General features: G+C 46.2%; 1 protein-coding gene across 1 annotated transcript in view; it reads left to right on the top strand.

Annotated features, from left to right (window-relative positions):
* Window positions 1–21,097, top strand: part of LOC144500809 (dedicator of cytokinesis protein 2-like) — a 1,379,043-nt gene that overhangs the window by 1,127,762 nt on the left and 230,184 nt on the right. Inside the window, exon 34 of the mRNA XM_078224279.1 lies at window positions 7,657–7,742. Coding sequence (XP_078080405.1) covers window positions 7,657–7,742 — 86 coding nt within the window. The remainder of the gene's footprint in view (window positions 1–7,656; window positions 7,743–21,097) is intronic.

Below are 21,097 nucleotides of genomic sequence, written 5' to 3' on the forward strand. Positions count from 1 at the left end.
TGGGCGAGGGTCTGGCAGATGAAGCACAATGTTGGTAAATGTGAGGTCATCCATTTTGGTAGGAATAACAGCAAAATGGACGATTATTTAAATGGTAAAAAATTGCAGCATGCTGCTGTGCAGAGGGACCTGGGTGTCCTTGTGCAGGAATCTCAAGGAGTTGATTTGCAGGTGCAGCAGGTAATTAAGAAGGCAAATGGAATTTTGTCCTTCATTGCTCGAGGGATAGAGCGAGGTAATGTTGCAGCTGTATAAGGTGCTGGTGAACATAGAACATAGAACATAGAACATTACAGCGCAGTACAGGCCCTTCGGCCCTCGATGTTGCGCTGACCAGTGGTACAAATCTAAAGCCCCTCTAATCTACACTATTCCAATATCATCCATATGTTTATCCAATAACCACTTGAACGCTCTCAACGTTGACGAGTCCACCACTTCTGCAGGCAGGGCATTCCACGCCTTTACTTAGGCTACGCCTGGAGTATTGTGTGCAGTTTTGGTCTCCTTACTTGAGAAAGGATATACTGGCACTAGAGGAGGTGCAGAGGAGATTCACTAGGTTGATTCCGGAGTTGAGAGGTTTGGCTTATGAGGAGAGACTGAGTAGACTGGGGCTATACTCATTGGAATTCAGAAGAATGAGGGGAGAACTTATAGAAACATATAAGATTATGAAGGGAATAGATAAGATAGAAACAGGGAAGTTGTTTCCACTAGCGAATGAAACTAGAACTAGGGGGCATAGCCTCAAAATAAGGGGAAGCATATTTAGGATTGAGTTGAGGAGAAACTTCTTTACGCAAAAGGTTGTGAATCTGTGGAATCCCCTGCCCAGTGAAGCAGTTGAGGCTACCTCATTGAATATTTTTAAGGCAAGGATAGATAAATTTTTGAACAGTAAAGGAATTAAGGGTTATGGTGAGCGGGAGGGTAAGTGGAGCTGAGTCCACAAAAAGATCAGCCATGATCTTATTGAATGGCGGAGCAGGCTCGAGGGGCCAGATGGCCTACTCCTGCTCCTAGTTCTTATGCTCTTATGTTCTTATAAAAAGGTACCTGAGGGGCAACTTTTTCACACAGAGGGTAGTGGGTATATGGAATGAGTTGCCAGAGGAGGTGGTAGAGGTGGGTACAATTACAACATTTAAAAGACATTTAGACAGGTACATGGATGGGAAAGGTTTAGAGGGATATGGGCCAAACGCAGGCAAATGGTACTGGTTCAGTTTAGGAAATCTGGTTGGCACAGACATCTGGCCTGTTTCTATCTCTATGACTCTCGTGCCTTGTGTAGTTTATACTCTATTCCCTTTGAAATGAAGACCAACATGTGATCATTGGGGGATTTTAACAGTACCTTAATTGCATTGAAGCCTACTTGTGACTAATAACTAAAACAATCATTGACAGGAATCGATAGATTTCCAGATGCTGGCATCAAGGAATATGGTGGGGAAAATGGTGTAGGAGGTAGATGATCAGCAATGGTCATATTGAATAGTCATGCAGACTTGATGGGCTGAGTGGCCTACTTCTGCTCCTAATTCTTATGTTCCTAACTTGCCAAGGTTCCTTCGACGGCACCTTGCAAACCCACAAACCCTACCATTTTGAAGGATAAGGGCACCAGGCGTATGGGAACACCACCACCTGGAGGTTCCACTCCAAGTCACTCATCATCCTGACATGGAAATACATCGCCATTCCTTCACTGTCACTGGGTCAAAATGCTGGAAGTACCTCCCTAACAGTACTCTGGGTGTATCGACACCACATGGATTGTAGCAATTTAGGATGACGGCTCCTTTTTGAGGGCAGTTAGGAATGAGTAGCAACTTCTGACATTGTCAGCAATGAGCACATCCTGTGAGAAAATAAATAGAATCCCTACAGTGCAGAAGGAGGCCATTCGGCCCATCAAGCCTGCACCGACAACAATCCCACCCAGGCCCTATCCCCAGAACCCCACATATTTACCCCGCTAATCCCTGACATTAAGGGCCAATTTAGCATAGCCAATCAACCTAATCCGTGCATCTTTGGAATCTGGGAGGAAACCGGAGCATTCGGAAGAAACTCGCACAGACATGGGGAGAACATGCAGACTCCACACAGACAGTCACCTGAGGCCGGAATTGAACCCGTTTCCCTGGCACTGTGAGGCAGCAGCACTAACCACTGTGCCAGCATGCCACCCTATGATTCTATGATTCTACGTAAATAGAACAACTTTAAAATGTTGAAAGCTCCTTGCAACCACCCGAGACTCTACTCAGGACCCAGAGATGGGCGTTCTCCCCGCGTCTGCGTGGGTTTCCTCCGGGTGCTCCATTTTCCTCCCACAGCCCAAAGATGTGTGGGTTAGGTTGATTGACCATGCTAAATTAACCCTAGTATCAGGGGATTAGCAGGGTAGCACAGTGGTTAGCACTACTGCCTCACAGCACCAGGGACCCGGGTTCGATTCCCGGCTCGGGTCACTGTCTGTGCGGAACTAAAGAAAAACAAAGAACACTACCGCACAGGACTAAAGGACCTGTTCCTTTGGCCCTCCAAGCTTGCGCCAATCACGTTGTCCTATCTAGACCAACCACATATATTGCTCGATTCCCCATTTGTTCATATGCCTGTCAAGATAAGTCTTAAATGTCATTAATGTGTCTGCCTCAACCACCTCACTTGGCAGTGCATTCCAGGCCCCACCACCCTCTGTGTAAAAAACTTTCCCCGCACATCTCCACTGAACCTTTGCCCCGTTTTGTTGAACTTGTGCCCCCCTTGCAATTGTCATTTCTGCCCTGGGAAAAAGCTGTGTGGCGACCAGGGGATTTTCACAGTAACTTCATTACACTGTTAATGTCAGCCTACTTGCGACACTAATAAATAAACTTTAAAACTTTAAAAGGATAAATATGAGGGGTTACAGGGATAGGGCCTGGGTGGGATTGTGGTCAGTGCAGACTCAATTGGCTGAATGGCCTCCTTCTGCACTGTAGGAATTCTATGGATGCTATGGCGAAAGATATCTGTATGTTGATTCCCCCGGAGTTTTTGATCACACTTTCATTGAGAGGTGAGATGACATTCTTTTAAAACCTCTGCGCTGTCCCTCAAAGTTACAACCTGTTTACTCCTTCAGCACAGTGGATTAGATCTAACCCTGACAAGCCTTTAACTCAGCAAATCATACCTTGTGTGTATTCAGGGGGAAACAGAGAAATCAAACACTACAGGAAGACTGACAAGCACTAAAGAGGCTCGTGGATTTAATTAGCAGGGCTATTAAGAGAAATTACAGCTATTACCTCGGCCGCATCTGGGTAGATCCGCACAAGTCTTCATGTCTCAGTGCCATCTAGGTGACCAATTACAGGAATAAATATCACAGGCACGTCTGAAAGTGCTCGTGGCTGCTAAATTTAAATGTTAATTGGCCTCCCTCATTATTGATTTACATTTGCAAATATAATGCCTGGGAACTTGTGTGATTTTTACATGCCCTAACTAACCAGGGGTGGAAGGGGCCCCATCTATTGACGAAACCTCTTGCAATCCCGGCAGACAGCTGCGGATACTTGTGGGCCAACTCCCCTCGGCTGTCGGACGATTAGGGTAAAAGCTGTCAGGCTGTCGGAGAACAGGCTGGGCCGCATGGGTTCCGGCCATCTCGTAGTCTGGCAGATGCTAAGTGAGCTCGCTTGAAAGCACTATGTGAATGCATGAAGAGGTTCACTACAGATGCATGGAAACATAGAAAATAGGAGCAGGAATTGGCCATTCAGCCCTTCAAGCCTGCTCCACCATCCATTACAGTCGTGGCTTATCATCCAACTGTGTAACCTGATCCCGCTTCCCCCCATATCCTTTGATCCCTTTAGCCCCAAGAGCTGGAACTAACCTTTTGAAAACATACCATGTTTTGGCCTCAACTGCTTTCTGTGTTAGTGAATTCCAAAGACTCACCACTCTCTGGGTGAAGAAATTTCTCCTCATCTCAGTCCTAAATGTTTTACCCTGTATCCTCAAACTGTGACTCCCTGGTTTTGGACAACCCCACCATCAGGAGTGTCCCTCCTGCATCGACCCTCTCTACTCTGTCAAAGTTTAATATTTATTGCCAGACTCAAGAACCGCTTCTTCCCTGCTGCCATCAGACTTTTGACCTGCCTTATATTAAGTTGATCTTTCTCTACACCCTAAGCTATGACTTCACTCTTTCTTTCCTTCTCCCCTATATACTCTATGACCGGTATGCTTTGCCTGTATAGCATGCAAGAAACAATACTTTTCACTGTATGCTAATACATGTGACAATAATAAATCAAATCAATCAAATAATAATATATCAAATCAAAGGCGATATGGAACTGGGGGAGTCCATTTCTTGTTGAACCTGGCCTGGATATATATGAGTGGGTGATAACAGTCTCAAAGTAGATGTTGGTAGCTTTGCTACGTTGTGGACCCCAATAATGTGGCCAACCCCATTTTGAGAGAGGGTCAACCCTGGTGCGGGCAACCTGATTCAAAGACTGATTCAAACCACAGTGTTTTCCAGTGCAGCAGTGGGAGAAATGAAGCCATTGCCATTGGCCACCCTCCATACGCACGGTGGCACAGTTGTTAGCACTGCTGCCTCACAGCGCCAGGGAACAGGGTTCGATTCCCAGCTTGGGTCACTGTCTGTGTGGAGTTTGCACATTCTCCCCGTGTCTGCATGGGTTTCCTCCGGGTGTTCCGGTTTCCTCCCACAGTCCAAGATGTGTGGGTTAGGTTGATTAGCCGTGCTAAATTGCCCTTTAGCGTCAGGGGGATTAGCTAGGGTAAATGCATGGGTTATGGGGATAGGACCTGGGTGGGATTGTAGTTGGTGCAGACTTGATGAGCCGAATGGCCTCCTTCTGCATTGTAGATTCTATGATAAACACATTCTAACTTGAAAGAGGAGGGTAGACTGATGGGAATTGTGCATTGGAAAGCAAGAATGAAAGAACAAACTTGCATTTCTATAGCACCTCTTACATTCTCAGAATGTCCCAAAGTGCTTTACAGCCAAAGAATTCAATTGAAATGCAGTCACTGTTATAAAACAGGAAATACGGCAGCCAGTTTGCACATAGCAAGCCCTCATGATAACAAACATGATAACAAACAGCTAATCCTTTGGTGAAATATTTTTAGTTCAATCGTGGGATATAGGTGTTGCTGGCGGACCAGTATTTATTGCCCATCTCTAATTACCCTCGAGAAGCTGGTGGTGAGCTGCCTTCAACTGAGTGGCTTGCTGGGCCACTTCAGAGGGCAGTTGAGATTCAACCACATTGCTGTGGCTCTGGAGTCACATGTAGGCCAGACCAGGTAAGGACGGCAGATTTCCTTCCCGAAAGGACATTAGTGAACCAGATGGGTTTTTCCGACAATCGACAATGGCTTCATGGTCATCAGTAGATTCTTAATTCCAGATACTTTTTCAAATTCCACCACCTGCTAAGGCGGAATTCGAACCCGGATCCCCAGAACATCAGCTGAGTTGAAGGATAAATATTGGTCAAGGCACCAGGGAGAATATTTCTTCTCTTTTGTGTAATTTTGAAAATTATTATACAAAGGTTGGAAACATCAACTGTGATGGGAATAAACTTGAACTTGGATTGGACAGACAAGTGGCAGATGAAGTTCAATGCAGAGAAGTGTTAGGTGATTCATTTTGGCAGGAAGAATTTGAAGAGGTAGTATAGAACAAAGAAATCCTAAAGGAGGTGCAGGAACAAAAGGCCCTCGGTGTATATGTGCAGAAGTCATTGAAGATGGCAGATCATGTTAAGAGAGCAGTTAGTAAAGTATATAAGTATCTTAGCCTTTATTAATATGGGCATTGAATACAAGAGTAAAGAGATCATGTTAGGCTTATATAAGACACTAGTTAAGCCTCATCTGGAGTACTGCATCCAGTTCTATGCATCATACTTGAGTCATAGAATCATAGACTCCCTACAGTATAGAAGGAGACCATTCAGCCCATCGAGCCTGCACCAACAACAACCCCACCCAGGCCCTATTTCCATAACCCCACATATTTACCTCCTAATCCCCCTTTAACTAAGCGGCAATTTAGCCTGGCCAATCAGCCTAACCCACACATCTTTGGAGTCATAGAATCATAAAATCCCATAGTTGAAGAAGGAGGCCATTCGGCCCACCGGGTCTGCACCAACTCTTCGAAGCAGCATCTTACCCAGGCCCACCCCCTCACCTTATCCCCGTAACCCTGCGCATTTACCAAGGCTAATCCACCCAGCCCACACATTCCTGGACACTGAAGGGCAATTTAGTATGACAATCCCACCTAACCTGCACATCTTTGGAGTGTGGGAGGAAACCGGAGCACCTGGAGGAAACCCACGCAGACACGAGGAGAATGTGCAGACTCCGCACAGACAGTCATCCAAGGCCGGAATTGAACTTGAATCAGCAGTGCTAACCACTGTGCCACCGTGCCACATTGTGCTACTTGAGGAAGGATATGATGGCATTGGAGAGAGTATAGAGGAGATTCACAAGAATGATTCAAGGGATAAAGAACAGTAGCTATGGGGATTGATTGGAGAGGATGGGATTGCTTTCCTAGAGAAAAGAAGGCTGAGAGGAGCCTTGATAGAACAAAGAACAGTACAGCACAGGAACAGGCCCTTTGGCCCACCAAGCCTGCGCTGATCATGCTGTTCTATCGAGACCAACTGCCTGTATCCATCTATTCCCCGCCTGTTCGTGTGCCTATCCAGATAAGTCTTAAATGTCACTAATGTATCTGCCTCAACCACCTCACTTGGCAGTGCATTCCAGACCCCCACCGCCCTCTGTGTAAAAACCTCCCCCACACATCTCTAGTGAATCTTTCCCCCCCCTTACCTTGAACTTGTGCCCCCTTGTAGATAGAGATATTAAAGATCCTGAGGGCTATGGACAGGGTAAATAGTGAGAAAATGCTCCCGCTCAAGAGGGCATCAAGAACGAGAGGGCACAGATTCAAAATAATGGACAAAAGAAGAAAAAGTGATGTGAGGAACATTATTTCACCCAGAGGGTGGTCGGGGGTCTGGAACAAACTTCTTGAGAGGGTGGTGGAGGCAGGTTCGATCGAAGTATTCAAAATGGAATTGGATTTTCACCTGATAAGAAAGAATGTGCGAATGTAAGGCAGTGCAGTGGGACTTGATAGAATTCTCTTTCAGAGAGCCAGCGCAGGCTCGATGGGCTGAATGGCCTCCTTCTACGCTGTAAAGAGTCTATAAGATTGTCACAGGATGCTTGACATCCACTCCGGAGGGCAGACAGGGCCTTGGTTTAATATCTCATCCTTAAATTAATCAATGTCTCATCAGCACTCCCTCACTGGGGTGACAGCTAGGGTTTTATGCTCAGATCTCTGGAGCGAGGTTTGAACCTATGACCGTTATGAGCAGAGGTGAGAGAGCTACTCAATGAAACATGCTAACACTGCCAGATTAATGATCAGATGATGTTGGAGGTGACCCCTCAGTGTCTTACTGGTTGCTGGACAGTTGCTGACTGAGAATGTGTAATATTTAAACATTGTTATCAATGAATTGGACTGAAATGTTTTCTTCTCTTTTGTTTGTTTCTAATTTTTAGTTTGAGGATGAAATTATCAAAAACTTGGACCATGAAGTGGAAGGAGGCCGAGGAGATGAAGAGTACAAACACCTCTTTGAAAGCATGTGAGTTTTGTCATAGGGTCTTCTGTGTCTGCCTTAATGACATTATGGATATTTAAGATGGATACCAATGGGGAAGAAATTCTTTTAGGCCCATCTACGGGCTGGGCTGGGCCCTACACACTTCTAGTGCATTGCCCCCAAAGCAGGAAACCCAAGGTCAGCCTGGAAGTGGATTGTTAGGCCTCCATAGCATTATATGAGGGAATTGCCATTGTTTAAAGTTTAATTGTCGCAAGTAGGCTCACATAAACACTGCAATGAAGTTACTGTGAAAATCCCCTAATTGCCACACTCTGGCGCCTGTTCAGGCACATTGAGGGAGAATTTAGCATGGCCAATGCACCGAACCAGCATGTCTTTTGGACTGTGGGAGGAAACTGGAGCACCCGGAGGAAACCCATGCAGACACGGGGAGAACGTGCAAATTCTGCACAAACAGTGACCCAAGCCGGGAATCGAACCCGGCTCCCTGGCGTTGTGAGGCAGCAGTGCTAACCACTGTGCCACCGTGCTGTCCACACCTCCAATATCTAATCATCAGTCCTGGCATCAGGAAGTTGGGAAGGGTGGTCGGAGGGGGGGTGGGGGAGAGGGGGCACGGAGGGTGGGCATTGCTGGGAGCTACACCCCTGCTCCTGTTGCCAAACCCTCTCTTCCCACACTCCTCATCCCCTTCACGTCATCACTCACCTGTGCCCTGGGATCCAATGGTAATCACAGTAAGAAGTCTCACAACACCAGGTTAAAGTCCAACAGGTTTATTTGGTAGCCCATGCACGACCAAATAAACCTGTTGGACTTTAACCTGGTGTTGTGAGACTTCTTACTGTGTTTACCCCAGTCCAATGCCGGCATTTCCACATCATCCAGTGGTAATACCAGGCCTTGGGTGGGTGCAGTACTGGCAGCAGCCACCACCTCCCTGGTGGCACTGCCATTCAATAGAGTTGTTGGCTGATCAAAGGCAGGCAGGATCTCTGACCCAGGGGTCCTTTTTCCCAGGGAAGGGCTGCCACTGCCCAGTTCAGTGCCTGAGTGGCACATGATTTGGCAGACTTTCCCTAAAAGTGGCAATGACGGGCTCTTACTGGCCTTTCAGCCAGCGGACGAGACCCCTACCACCTCCATTAAATCTTGCACACTCAGTTATCTCTAACATTTGTGTGCCTTCAGTCACAACTTCTTTAGGAACATAGAAACAGGAGTATACCAGAAAGCCTCTTGCCACTTTTCCACCATTCAGCGGCTCCCCTCATAGACCTTCTGGGTCTAATTATTTGACTATGTCCCCCAGTCCTAGACTCTGCAACTTACAGAAAGAATTTCTCTGCATCTGCCCTATCTGTTCCCTCAATATTTTTGATTAAATCACCAATTAACCTTCCAAATTTCAGGGAGCACAGCCTTCATTTGTGTTGCTTCTCATAATATAACCTTTTGAGCCCAGGTATCATTCTGGTAAATCAATCCTCCAATCCATCCAAGGCCAATATCGCATTCCTGAGCCAGAACTCCACAGAGATAGGCCTGGAGTTTCAACCTTGAGGCACGTAAGGGGAGTTGGCAAATTTCCCGCCTCAGTCCACCTGCCTCGGGAGGAAGTGCCCGCATTGGTGAGATATTCCATTGCTGGGGGCTGCATGTAGATTGGAGTTAGACCATAAGACATAGGAGGAGAATTAGGCCACTCGACGCATCAAGTCTGCTCTGCCATTTAATCATGGCTGATATTTTTCTCATCCCCATTCTCCTGCCTTTTCCCCATAACCCCTGATCCCCTTATTAATCAAGAACCTATCTATCTTTGTTTTAAAGACACTCAATAACCTGGCCTCCACAGCTTTCTGTGGCAAAGAGTTCCATAGATTCACCACTCTCTGGCTGAAGAAACTCCTCTTCATCTCTGTTTTAAAGGATCGTTCCTTTAGCCTGAGGTTGTGCCCTCTGGTTCTAGCTTTTCCTACTGGTGGAAACATCCTCTCCACGTCCACTCTATCCAGGCCTCGCAGTATCCTGTAAGTTTCAATAAGAAACTCATCCTTCTAAACTCCAACGAGTACAGACCCAGAATCCTCAACCGTTCCTCATATGACAAGCTCTTCATTTCAGGGATCATTCTTGTGAATCTCCTCTGGACCCTTTCAAAGGCCAGAACATCCTTCCTTAGATATGGGGCCCAAAACTGCTCACAGTACTCCAAATAGGGTCTGACCAGAGCCTATACAGCCTCAGAAGTACATCCCTGCTCTTGTATTCAAACCCTCTCGACATGAATGCTCCCATTGCATTTGCCTTCCTAACTGCTGACTGAACTTGCACTTTAACCTTAAGAGAATCTTGAACAAGGACTCCCAAGTCCCTTCGTGTTTCTGATTTCCGAAGCATTTTCCCATTGGAAATAGTTTATGCCTCCATTCCTCCTTCCAAAGTGCAGAACCTCACACTTTTCCACATTGTATTCCATCTGCCACTTCTTTGCCCATTCTCCAAACCTGTCCAAGTCCTTCTGCAGCCCCCTTGCTTCCTCAATACTACCTGTCCCTCTACATATCTTTGTATCATCTGCGAATTTAGTAACAGTGCCTTCAGTTCCTTCCTCCAAACCGTTAATGTATATTGTGAAAAGCTGTGGTCCCAGCACTGACCCCTGAGGCACACCACTAGTCACTGGCTGCCATCCTTTATCCCCACTCTCTGTCTTCTGCCAGTCAGCCAATCCTCTATCTGTGCCAGGATCTTACCCTTAACACCATGGGCACTTAACTTATTTTACAGTCTCCTATGTGGCACCTTGTTAAAAGGCCTTCTGGAAATCTAAATAAATCACGTCCACTGGTTCTCCTTTATCTAACTTCCTTGTTACTTCCTCAAAGAACTCTAACAGATTTGTCAGACATGACCTCCCCTTGACAAAGCCGTGCTGACTCAGTCCTACTTTATCATGCACTTCCAAGTATTCTGCGATCTCATCTTTAATAATGGTCTCTAAAATCTTGCCAATGACCAAAGTCAGGCTAACCGACCTATAATTTCCCATCTGCTGCCCCCCCCCTCCCCCCACACTTCTTATCAGCGGTGTTACATTAGGTACTTTCCAGTCCGCTGCCTCCTGTGATTGCTGTAAAATCACCACCAATGCCTCCACAATTTTCTCAGCTATCTCTTTTAGAACCCTGGGATGAAGTCCATCCGGTCCAGGTGATTTATCCACCTTCAAACCTTTCAGTTTCCCAGAACCTTCTCCTTAATGATGGCCACTACACTCACCTGTGCCCCCTGACTCTCCTGGAGCTCTGGCACCCCACTGGTGTCTTCCACCGTGAAGACTGATGCAAAGTAACTATTCAGTTCCTCTGCCATTGCTTTGTTTCCTATTATTACTTCTCCAGCCTCATTTTCCAGTGGTCCAATGGCTATTTTTGCCTTTCTTACCTTTTATATATTGAAAATAAACTCTTCCTATCGTCTTTTATATTACTAGCTGCCTTACACTCATATTTCATCTTCTCTCCCTTATTCCTTTTTTAGTTGTCCTCTGCTCGCTTTTAAAGGCTTCCCAATCCTCTGGCTTCCCACTCATCCTTGCCACTTTGTATACTTTTTCTTTTGCTTTTATGCTGTCCTTGACTTCCCTCATCAGCCATGGAAGCCTCGTCCTCCCCTGTTTCCTCCTCCTTGGGGTGAACTTCTGTTGTGCCTCCCGAATAACTCTCAAAAACTTCTGCCATTGCTGTTCCACTGTCTTCCCTGATAGGCTCCCTTTCCAATCAACTCTGGCCAGCTCCTCCCTCATGTCTTTGTAGTTCCCTTTATTTAATTGTAATACTGTTGCATCTGATTCCAGCTTCTCCCTTTCAAACTGCAGGGTAAATTCTATCATATTGTGGTCACTGCTCCCTAAGGGTTCCTTCACCTTAAGTTCCCTCATCAAGTCTGCCTCATTACACATCACCAAATCCAGAATCGCCTGTTCCATAGTAGGCTCTGTCACAAGCTGCTCCAAAAAACCATCTCTTAGGCATTCCACAAATTCCTTTTCTTGGATCCACTACCTACCTGATTTTCCCAGTCCACCTGCATATTGAAGTCCCCCATGACTATTGTAATGTTGCCGTTTTATGCCTTTTCTTCTCCTGATTTATTTTCTGCCCCACATTCTGACTACTGCTGGAGGGCCTGTACATAACTCCCATCAGGGTCTTTTCACCTTTGACTCCTCAACTCTACCCACAGAGATTCTATGCCTTCTGATCCTATGTCACTTCTTGCTATTGATTTAACTTCATTCCTTACTAACAAGCAACCCTGCCCCCTTTGCCCATCTGCCCGTCCTTTCGATAGTTGGGGAGCAGGCGGGTAAGTGGAACTGATCCAGTTCAGATCAGCCATGATCTTATTGAATGGCGGGGCAGGCTCAAGGGGCTAGATGGCCTACTCCTGCTCCTATTTCTTATGTTCTTATAGTTCTGCAGATTACTCAGGAAGAAAGGCAGCAACAGGAGCTGCAGGGTACGGAGGCAGGCTGTTTAAAAGGCCTACCTTAGTGCACTTTGACCCAATTAAAATAAAAACACGAAGGCCCTCCAATCCTCCCCTTCACGTCCTTCACCCTCCAAACATAGTCCATGCCCATCCATGAGACCTCATGGCCCCATGCACCTCCAATGTTCTGGTATGTTCCCTATTCCAGATTCTGCCCTTCCCACCCCTATGGTCCCTCATGGCCCCTATGCCAAGCTCTACATTTCCACCCCCTATGTCCCCTCATACCTCCTATGCCAAGCTTTGCCTTACCGTCCATGCCATCAGGCTCCTCATGCCCCATGTCCCTATAACCACATCCTATTGGCCCTCATGACCCCGTACAAAGCTATGATGCTTGACGTACTGAATATTTTCTATAAACAATGAACCACATAGTATGTATTGTGATGTGTAAAGAAAGATTTGATAAAGCCCATTGATACCTTTCTCCACTGCTGGGAAAAAAGTCTGGTCTGCAAGCTGATAAAAGTGTCAATCATCCAGGTCCTTTAAAGTTTCAAATCCCACAAACCTATGAAACCACTTAACTTGTGTAAACAAACATTGTGAAATTGACAACAGAAAACAGAGAGCCTGAGCTGTCAATCAGACAATGTTACATAGAATCCCTACAGTGCAGGAAGAGGCTATTCGGCCCATCAAATCTATAAGGACTCTCCGACAGTGCATCTTACCCAGGACTCATCGCCAAAACCCAACATATTTACCCTGCTAGTTCCCCAAACCAATACATCTTGGGACACTCAGGAACAACTTAGCATGACCAATCCACCTAACGTGCACATCTTTGGACTGTGGGAGGAAACCGCCGCAGACATGGGGAGAACGTGCAAACTCCACACAGACAGTCACCCAAGGTCGGAATTGAACCCGGGTCCCTGAAGCTGTGAGGCAGCAGCACTAATTATTGTTTCCTCTGGGGTGTAGGTGTTCTTGTATTTAACTAGCCAGCGCCTTACAATGGGATTGGGGGGGTCATGAGGGTCACAGGGTTTATTTAGGACATTATATGATGGGCTATAGGGGTTGGCTGGGGGAACTTTACCTTGATGTGGGGGTTTAAGAAGGGCTATTGGCATGGGTAAGAGCATGAGATGACATAGATGGGACATGGCAAGTGAGTGGCTATAAGGAGTGAGAACAGGAGGGCATTTTTGCTTTTATTATAACTGGGACGAAGTCCCACAGCCCCGAGCCCACACCTGCCCAATGCCAGGCAACCCCTGTGATTGCCTCTGACCTCTTTCCTGAGTCGTTTAGCCTGCACCTACCTCCTGAACAATGAAGATCCCGTATTCATAGCCACTTCCTCCTGAGGTAAGCGGGCCAAGCCAGGGATTGTCCAGACTCCCGCTATCCACCTGATGGTGAAAATTCAGGCCATGGTGTCAACAAAAGAACAAAGAACAAAAGAAATTATAGCACAGGAACAGGCCATTCAGCCCTCCAAGCCTGCACCGACCATGCTGCCCGACTGAACTAAAATCCCCTCCCCTTCCGGGGATCATATCCCTCTATTTCCATCCTATTCATGTATTTCTCAAGATGTCTCTTAAAAGTCACTATCGTATCTACTTCCACTACCTCCCCCCGCAGCGAGTTCCAGGCACCCACCACCCTCTGTGTAAAAAACTTGCCTCGTACATCTCCTTTAAACTTTGCCCCTCGCACCTTAAACCTATGCCCCCTAGTAATTGACTCTTCCACCCTGGGAAAAAGCTTCTGACTATCCACTCTGTCCATGCCTCTCATAATTTTGTAGACTTGTATCAGGTCGCCCCTCAACCTCTGTCGTTCCAGTGAGAACAAGCCAAGTTCCTCCAACCTCACCTCTCGTCTGTCAGCCTTTGTCAAGGAGTAGCTTCCAATTCACTCCATTGCCAATTCATGTCATACTCCAGACTTAAGCTATAAAAACAGCCTAGACTGAGATTCCTGTACAGAAATGAGGGAAGGGCTGCACCGTTTGAATATGTGGTCTTAATATGGTCAACCAGGGCCTTGACCACTCTCTGAGATGAGTGTTGAAGATCCTATGGCACTATCTTGAAGCAGTGTGAAGGGTTGGGGGAGAACTTCCCTGAGTCCTGGGTAATAGGGAGGCAGTGGCGTAATGGTATCATCTCTGGGCTAGTAATCCAGAGAACCATTGTAATGCTCTGGAGACCCAGGTTCAAATCCCACCATGGCAGATGGTGAAATTTGAATTCAGCAAAATGGAATTCAAAGTCTAATGATGACCATGAAACCATTGTCATAAAGTCCCATCTGGTTCACAAATGTCCTTTAGGAAAGGAAATCTGCCATCTTCACCTGGTCTCGCCTAGACTGCAGAGCCACAGCAATGTGATTGACTCTTACATGCCCTCAGGGATGAGCGATAAATGCTGACCCAGCCAGCGATGCCCACATCCCATGAACAAAATTATCCTTCCATCACCATCAGTAACCACAGGTTATCTGGTTGTCATCATATTGTTGTTTGCTGGAGTGCACAAAATGGTGGTGGCGTCATGGATTAGTCATCCAGAGACCCAAGGAAATGCTCCAGGGACCTGGGTTCGAATCTCACCACGGCAGATGCTGAAATTCAATAAAAATCTGGAATTAAAAAGTCCAATGATGACCTTGTAATGTTTGTCATAAAATCCCATCTGTGCCCATTAGGGATGGAAATCTGCCATCCAAGTCCGTTCCACAGCAATGTGGTTGACTCTTAAATGGCTCAGCAAGCCCCTCAGTTCAAGGGCAATTAGGCAATAAATGTTGGCCCAGCCAGCGACACTCACGTGCCATGAATTCATTTAAAAAAAATCAGCTCGAAAGTACTTCATTGGCTGTAAAGCACCGTTGGATGTCCTGAAGCTGTCAAAAGTAGCAGATATCAGAAAAGCAGCTAATATCTGCTTGGGGAATAGATAAACCCCAGTCTGTATGAGATGGAACAACGCTGCTATTAAAAATGCAGCCCTCACATTGATTCATTGACACATTGAGGGTGGCACGGTAGCACAGTGGTTAGCACTGCTGCTTCACAGCTCCAGGGACCTGGGTTTGATTCCTGGCTTGGGTCACTGTCTGTGTGGAGTTTGCAAGTTCTCCCCATGTCTGCGTGGGTTTCCTCCAGGTACTCCGGTTTCCTCCCACAGTCCAAAGATGTGCGGGTTAGGTTGATTGGCCATGCTAAAATTGCCCCTTAGTGTCCTGAGATGTGTAGGTTAGAAGGATTGGCGGGTAAATGTGTGGGGGTGTGGGGGTAGGGCCTGGGTGGGATTGTGGTCGGTGCAGTCTCGATGGGCCAAAAGGCCTCTTTCTGCACTGTAGGGTTTCTAAAAAAAAAATTCTGTCCCCTTATTAATGCCATTTTGACAAGGATGAATAAATGATGATTAAAAACCTTCCACGGGAGTGAGTATTTTAATTAGTGTTGCTGTTGTAAAGAGTTTTTTGTCCCCTCATTTTCCAAGGAAATTAGCCTTTCGTTTAATTTTGTACCATTGTGACGAACATGATAATACTTGTCTTTATGTATTTTCTCATCCCATTCAAATTCCTTTCATTGCTGCACAGCTTGAGCTAAAGAGAGATTTTTATGTAGAAACATGGGTGGGCCATTCAGCCCCTCGAGCTAGTCAGTCATTCAATTAGATTGTAGCTGAGATGTGCCAGAGTTCCATTTAGCCGCCTTGGCTCCATATCTCTTTATATTCTTACCTAACACAGGTATCAGTCAGTTCCAGGTACCTGCTCCTCTTTGTGTGAAAAAATGTTCCCTGATTTCACCCCTGAATGGTTTAACTCCAATTTAAGTCTTGGATTCATCCACTTGAGGGACGAGGGTATCTGTATCTACCCGAGCAAACCTTATTACCATCTCAAACACCTCGGGTGTGATATTACGGCCTCACTCGAGCGAGACCAGAAATTCCAACCCAAGGTCAATGGAAATTTTTATTGCCCACCCCTCGCTCGCTCCGATTCTCTGGCGGGCGGGTGATAGAATTCCGGCACTCATGCATTTGATTTGATTTATTATTGTCACATGTATTAACATACAGTGAAGAGTATTGTTTCTTGCGCACTATACAGACAAAGCATACCGTTCATAGAGAAGGAAAGGAGAGAGTGCAGAATGTCGTGTTACAGTCCTAGCTAGGCTGTTGAGAAAGATCAACATTGCCCTTCTGTGGTGGTGAGTTGCCTTCTTGAATGACGGTGCAAGTAAACTAGAATCAGAGAGCACAACCTCAGGCTGAAGGGACGATCCTTTAAAACAGAGATGAGGAGGAATTTCTTCAGCCAGAGAGTAGTGAATCTGTGGAACTCTTTGCCGCAGAAGGCTGTGGAGGCCAGGTCATCTCTTTAAGACCGAGATAGATAGGTTCTTGATTAATAAGGGGATCAGGGTTTATGGGGAAAAGGCAGGAGAATGGGGAGAAGAAAAATATCAGCCATGATTGAATGGCAGAGCAGACTCGATGGGCCGAGTGGCCTAATTCTGCTCCTACGTCTTATGGTCTTATTGTCTTAGAATGCTGTTAGGGAGGGCATTCCAGGATTTTGACCCAGTGAAGGAATGGCGATAATCACGACGATGGGTGTTTTTAAAAATTCATTCATGGGACAAGGGCGTCGCTGGCTGGCCAGCATTTATTGCTCATCCCTAGTTGCCCTTGAACTGAGTGGCTTGCCAAGCCATTTCAGAGGGCAGTTGAGAGTCAACCACATGGTTGTGGCTCTGAAGTCAAATGTCGCCAGACCAGGTAAGGATGGCAGGGGGGTGGCACGGTGGCACAGCGCCAGGGACCAGGGTTCAATTCCCAGGCTGAAGGGATGATCCTTTAAAACAGAGATGAGGAGGAATTTCTTTAGCCAGAGGGTAGTGTGCACGTTCTCCCTGTGTCTGCATGGGTTTCCTCTGGGTGTTCCGGTTTCCTCCCACAGTCTGAAAGATGTGCTGGTTAGGTGTATTGACCCAAACAGGCGCTGTAGTGTGGCTACTAGGGGAATTTCACAGTAATTTCATTGCAGTGTTAATATAAGCCTTACTTGTGACTAATAAATAAACTTTACTTCACTTTACTTTAGATTTCCTTCCCTACAAGACATTAGTGAGCCAGATGGGTTTTTCCGACAATTGACAATGGTTTCATGGTCATCAGTAGATCCTTAAAATTCCAGATTTTTTTTATTGAATTCAAATTTCACCACCTGCCATGGTGGGATTTGAACCCAGGTCCCCAGAGCATTAGCTAAGTTTCTGGATGAATAGTCTAGCAAAGTCATCCCCTCCCCTAGAGGGGCTAATATGAAAAGATATAGTCGGACGAGAAGTTCAAGTGGAGAACAAATACTGTCATAAAATGGCCCTTATTCCATACTGTACATACTAGTTGACGCTAAGTAATATAATACCTCTGCAGCTTTGCAGGAGTATGTCCGGGGTGAGTGGGGTCCATGATTATGCTGGCTGCTTTACCGAGGCAGCGGAAAGTGTAGACAGAGTCAATCAATGGGAGGCTGGTTTGCGTGATGGACCAGGCTTCATTCATGACCCTTTGTAGGTTCTTGCGGTCTTGGGCAGAGCAGGAGCCATACCAAGCTGTGATACAACCAGAAAGAATGCTTTCTATGGTGCACCTCTAAAAGTTGGTGAGAGTCATAGTGGACAATGTAGGTAATTTCCTTCAGGAAAGGAAATCTGCCGTCCTTACCTGGTCTGGCCTGAATGTGACTCCAGATTCACAGCAATGTGGTTGGCTCTTTGTAGTGAACCATAGATGGTTACCACTATGGGTACTGAACCATAGATGGTTACCACTATGGGTACTGAACCATAGATGGTTATCACTATGGGTACTTGTACATATGTTACTCTTCTTGCTGTTGGGGTTAGGGTTGGGGTGTTCCACCTGTTGGTATTGTTCTGTGGTACACTCCGGTTGGCTCCGCCTTCCTATAGGGGTATAAAGGTCACTGCACTTCCCAGTGACCCTTCAGTCTAGGATTGTATTGTTAAGCAGTATGCTCTATTCTTGTTGCTAATAAAAGCCTTTATTTCCCGAGTACGATCTAGCCTCTCGAGTGAATTAATCGCGCATCACTCTTATATGCCCTCAGGGATGGGCAACAGGTGCCCACATCCCATGAACAAATGTAAAAAAAATTATCCTTCAGTCAACATCAGTAAACACAGATTATCTGGTTGTTATCGTATTGCTGTTTGCTGGAGTTTTGTAAACTCAAGTTGAAACTATTTTGGCAGAAGAAATCCCAGAGTAGGAAAGACGATTCGGCCCCGAAAACCCATTCCACCCAGGCCCACAATTCTATATTGGGAATTCCCCCTCACCCCCAAACTTTGAGAAACTCTATTTCCCTGAAAAGATGAAGTTATGTATATTTGCTTCTCAATGTATGTTCATTCAACTACAACGACAACAATTTGCATTTATATAACATTGTTAATATATCACAATGTCCCAAGGCACTGCACAGGAGAACTATTAAACAAAGTTTGACAGTGAGCTGCATTAGATTTGATCAAAGAGGTTTTGTTTTCCAAAGGAGCACCATAAAGGAAGGGAGGGCGGTGGAAAGGTTTAGAGAGGGAGTTCCATTGCCTCGGGGCCCAGGCAGCTTGAGGCAATGCCGCCAATGGTTGAACAAGAGGCCAGGATTGGAACACTGAGTTTGCAGAGGATTGTTAGACTCAGGGAGATGTGGCGATACGGACAGGGAGAAGCCGTGGAGACATATGGAATCAAGGATGAGAATTCAAACATCTTCTTCATAAAGGTGTCAGTTGCCTTCAAATGAACTCCCTGCTCTGTTTAAAGTTTATTTATTAGTGTCACAAGTAGGCTTACATTAACACTGCAATGAAGTTACTGTGAAAATCCCCTAGTCGCCACAATCCGGCACCTGTTCGGGTACACTGAGGGAGAATTTAGCATGGCCAATGCACCTAACCAGCACGTGTTTCGGACAGTGGGAGGAAATTGGAGCACCCGGAGGAAACCCACGCAGACACGGGGAGAACGTGCAGACTCCACACAGACAGTGACCCAAGCCAGGAATTGAACCCGGGTCCCTGGCATTATGAGGCAGCAGTGCTAACCACTGTGCCACCATGCCACCCCTGTGAGTCGGCCCACAGCTCCATTAACTTGGCAAGACACAGCAAGAGAGGTTCTCCCAGTCCTCCAGCCGTGTGTTTCCTGCCGGCGGGAGGTGGGCACGTTGTTTGCTCAGTAAGAAGTTTAACAACACCAGGTTAAAGTCCAACAGGTTTATTTGGTAGCAAAAGCCACACAAGCTTTCGAGGCTCTAAGCCCCTTCTTCAGGTCACCTGAAGAAGGGGCTTAGAGCCTCGAAAGCTTGTGTGGCTTTTGCTACCAAATAAACCTGTTGGACTTTAACCTGGTGTTGTTAAACTTCTTACTGTGTTTACCCCAGTCCAACGCCGGCATCTCCACATCATGACGTTGTTTGCTAGCAGCGGGATTCTCTGGTCCTGCCGCTGTCAGTGGGAATTGATATTGACATCACCCCACGGGAAACCTGCAGGCAGGGGTCCACTGCCGGCGGGACCGGAGAATCCCACCAGCATGAACGGCCGGAGAATTCCAGCCAGCAAATAAAAAAGAGCAATCAATGTGTTTGTGCTGTTGAGGGAGGAACAGTGTCCTGGACATTGGGGGGACTTCCTGCTTAGAAAACATCAAACTCCAGTTCACAAAAGCTGGGAGCCATTTACCATTCGTGGGAACAGAGGCATAAAAATTACATGAATCTTCACTTTATGAATTTGTGTTTGCAATGTGCTGCTTGTACAGGATTCTGGAGAGTACATTTCACTAGGTGCCAACAATTGTAAAATGATCTTTGCAAAGCTGCAGGGGTATTATATCACATAGCATCAACTAATATGTACAACATTCAATAAGGGCCATTTTATGACAGTATTTGTTCCCCGCTTGAACCTTTTGCCTGACTACATCTTTCCATATCAACCCCCCTGGGAGAGGCAATGGCCTCGCTCGACTATTCATCCAGAAACTCAGCTAATGCTCTGGGGACCCGGGTTCGAATCTCACCACGGCAGCTGGTGGAATTTGAATCCAATAAAAAATATCTGGAATTAAGAATCTATTGATGACCATAAAACCACTGTCGATTGTTGGAAAAACCCATCTGGTGTCCTTTAGGGAAGGAAATCTGCCATCCTTTACTTTCCTGGCCTATGTGTGACTCTAGAGCCACAACCAGATGTTTGACTCTCAATTACCCTCTGAAGTGGGCAACTAGGGATGGGCAATAAATGCTGGCCAGCCAGTGATGCCCATGTCCCACGAATAAAAAAAAACACAATCGTCCTGACTATCACCATTCCTTCACTGTCTCTGGATCAAAATCCTGGAATGCCCTCCCTAACAGCATGGTGAGTGTTCCTGCGCCGTGGTTCAAGAAGGCAACTTGCCATCAGGGCAATTAGGGATGGGCAACAAATGCTGGTATAGTTATCGGCGTCAGTGTCTCAAGAATATATCCTTCTAGCCCTTTCATTCTCCTACACTTATCCCTTAAAATATAATTCACCTGAATGACTGCACATTCTCACCATTCTCTGGGTAAAAAAGATTCAGTAAGAAGTCTCACAACACCAGGTTAAAGTCCAACAGGTTTATTTCGTAGCAAATACCATACCATGCCTTGCAAATACCATAACTGGTATTTGCTACCAAATAAACCTGTTGGACTTTAACGTGGTGTTGTGAGACTTCTTACTGTGTTCACCCCAATCCAAC

Source organism: Mustelus asterias, chromosome 1 (genome assembly GCF_964213995.1).
Source record: "Mustelus asterias chromosome 1, sMusAst1.hap1.1, whole genome shotgun sequence".
NCBI lineage: Eukaryota > Metazoa > Chordata > Chondrichthyes > Carcharhiniformes > Triakidae > Mustelus > Mustelus asterias.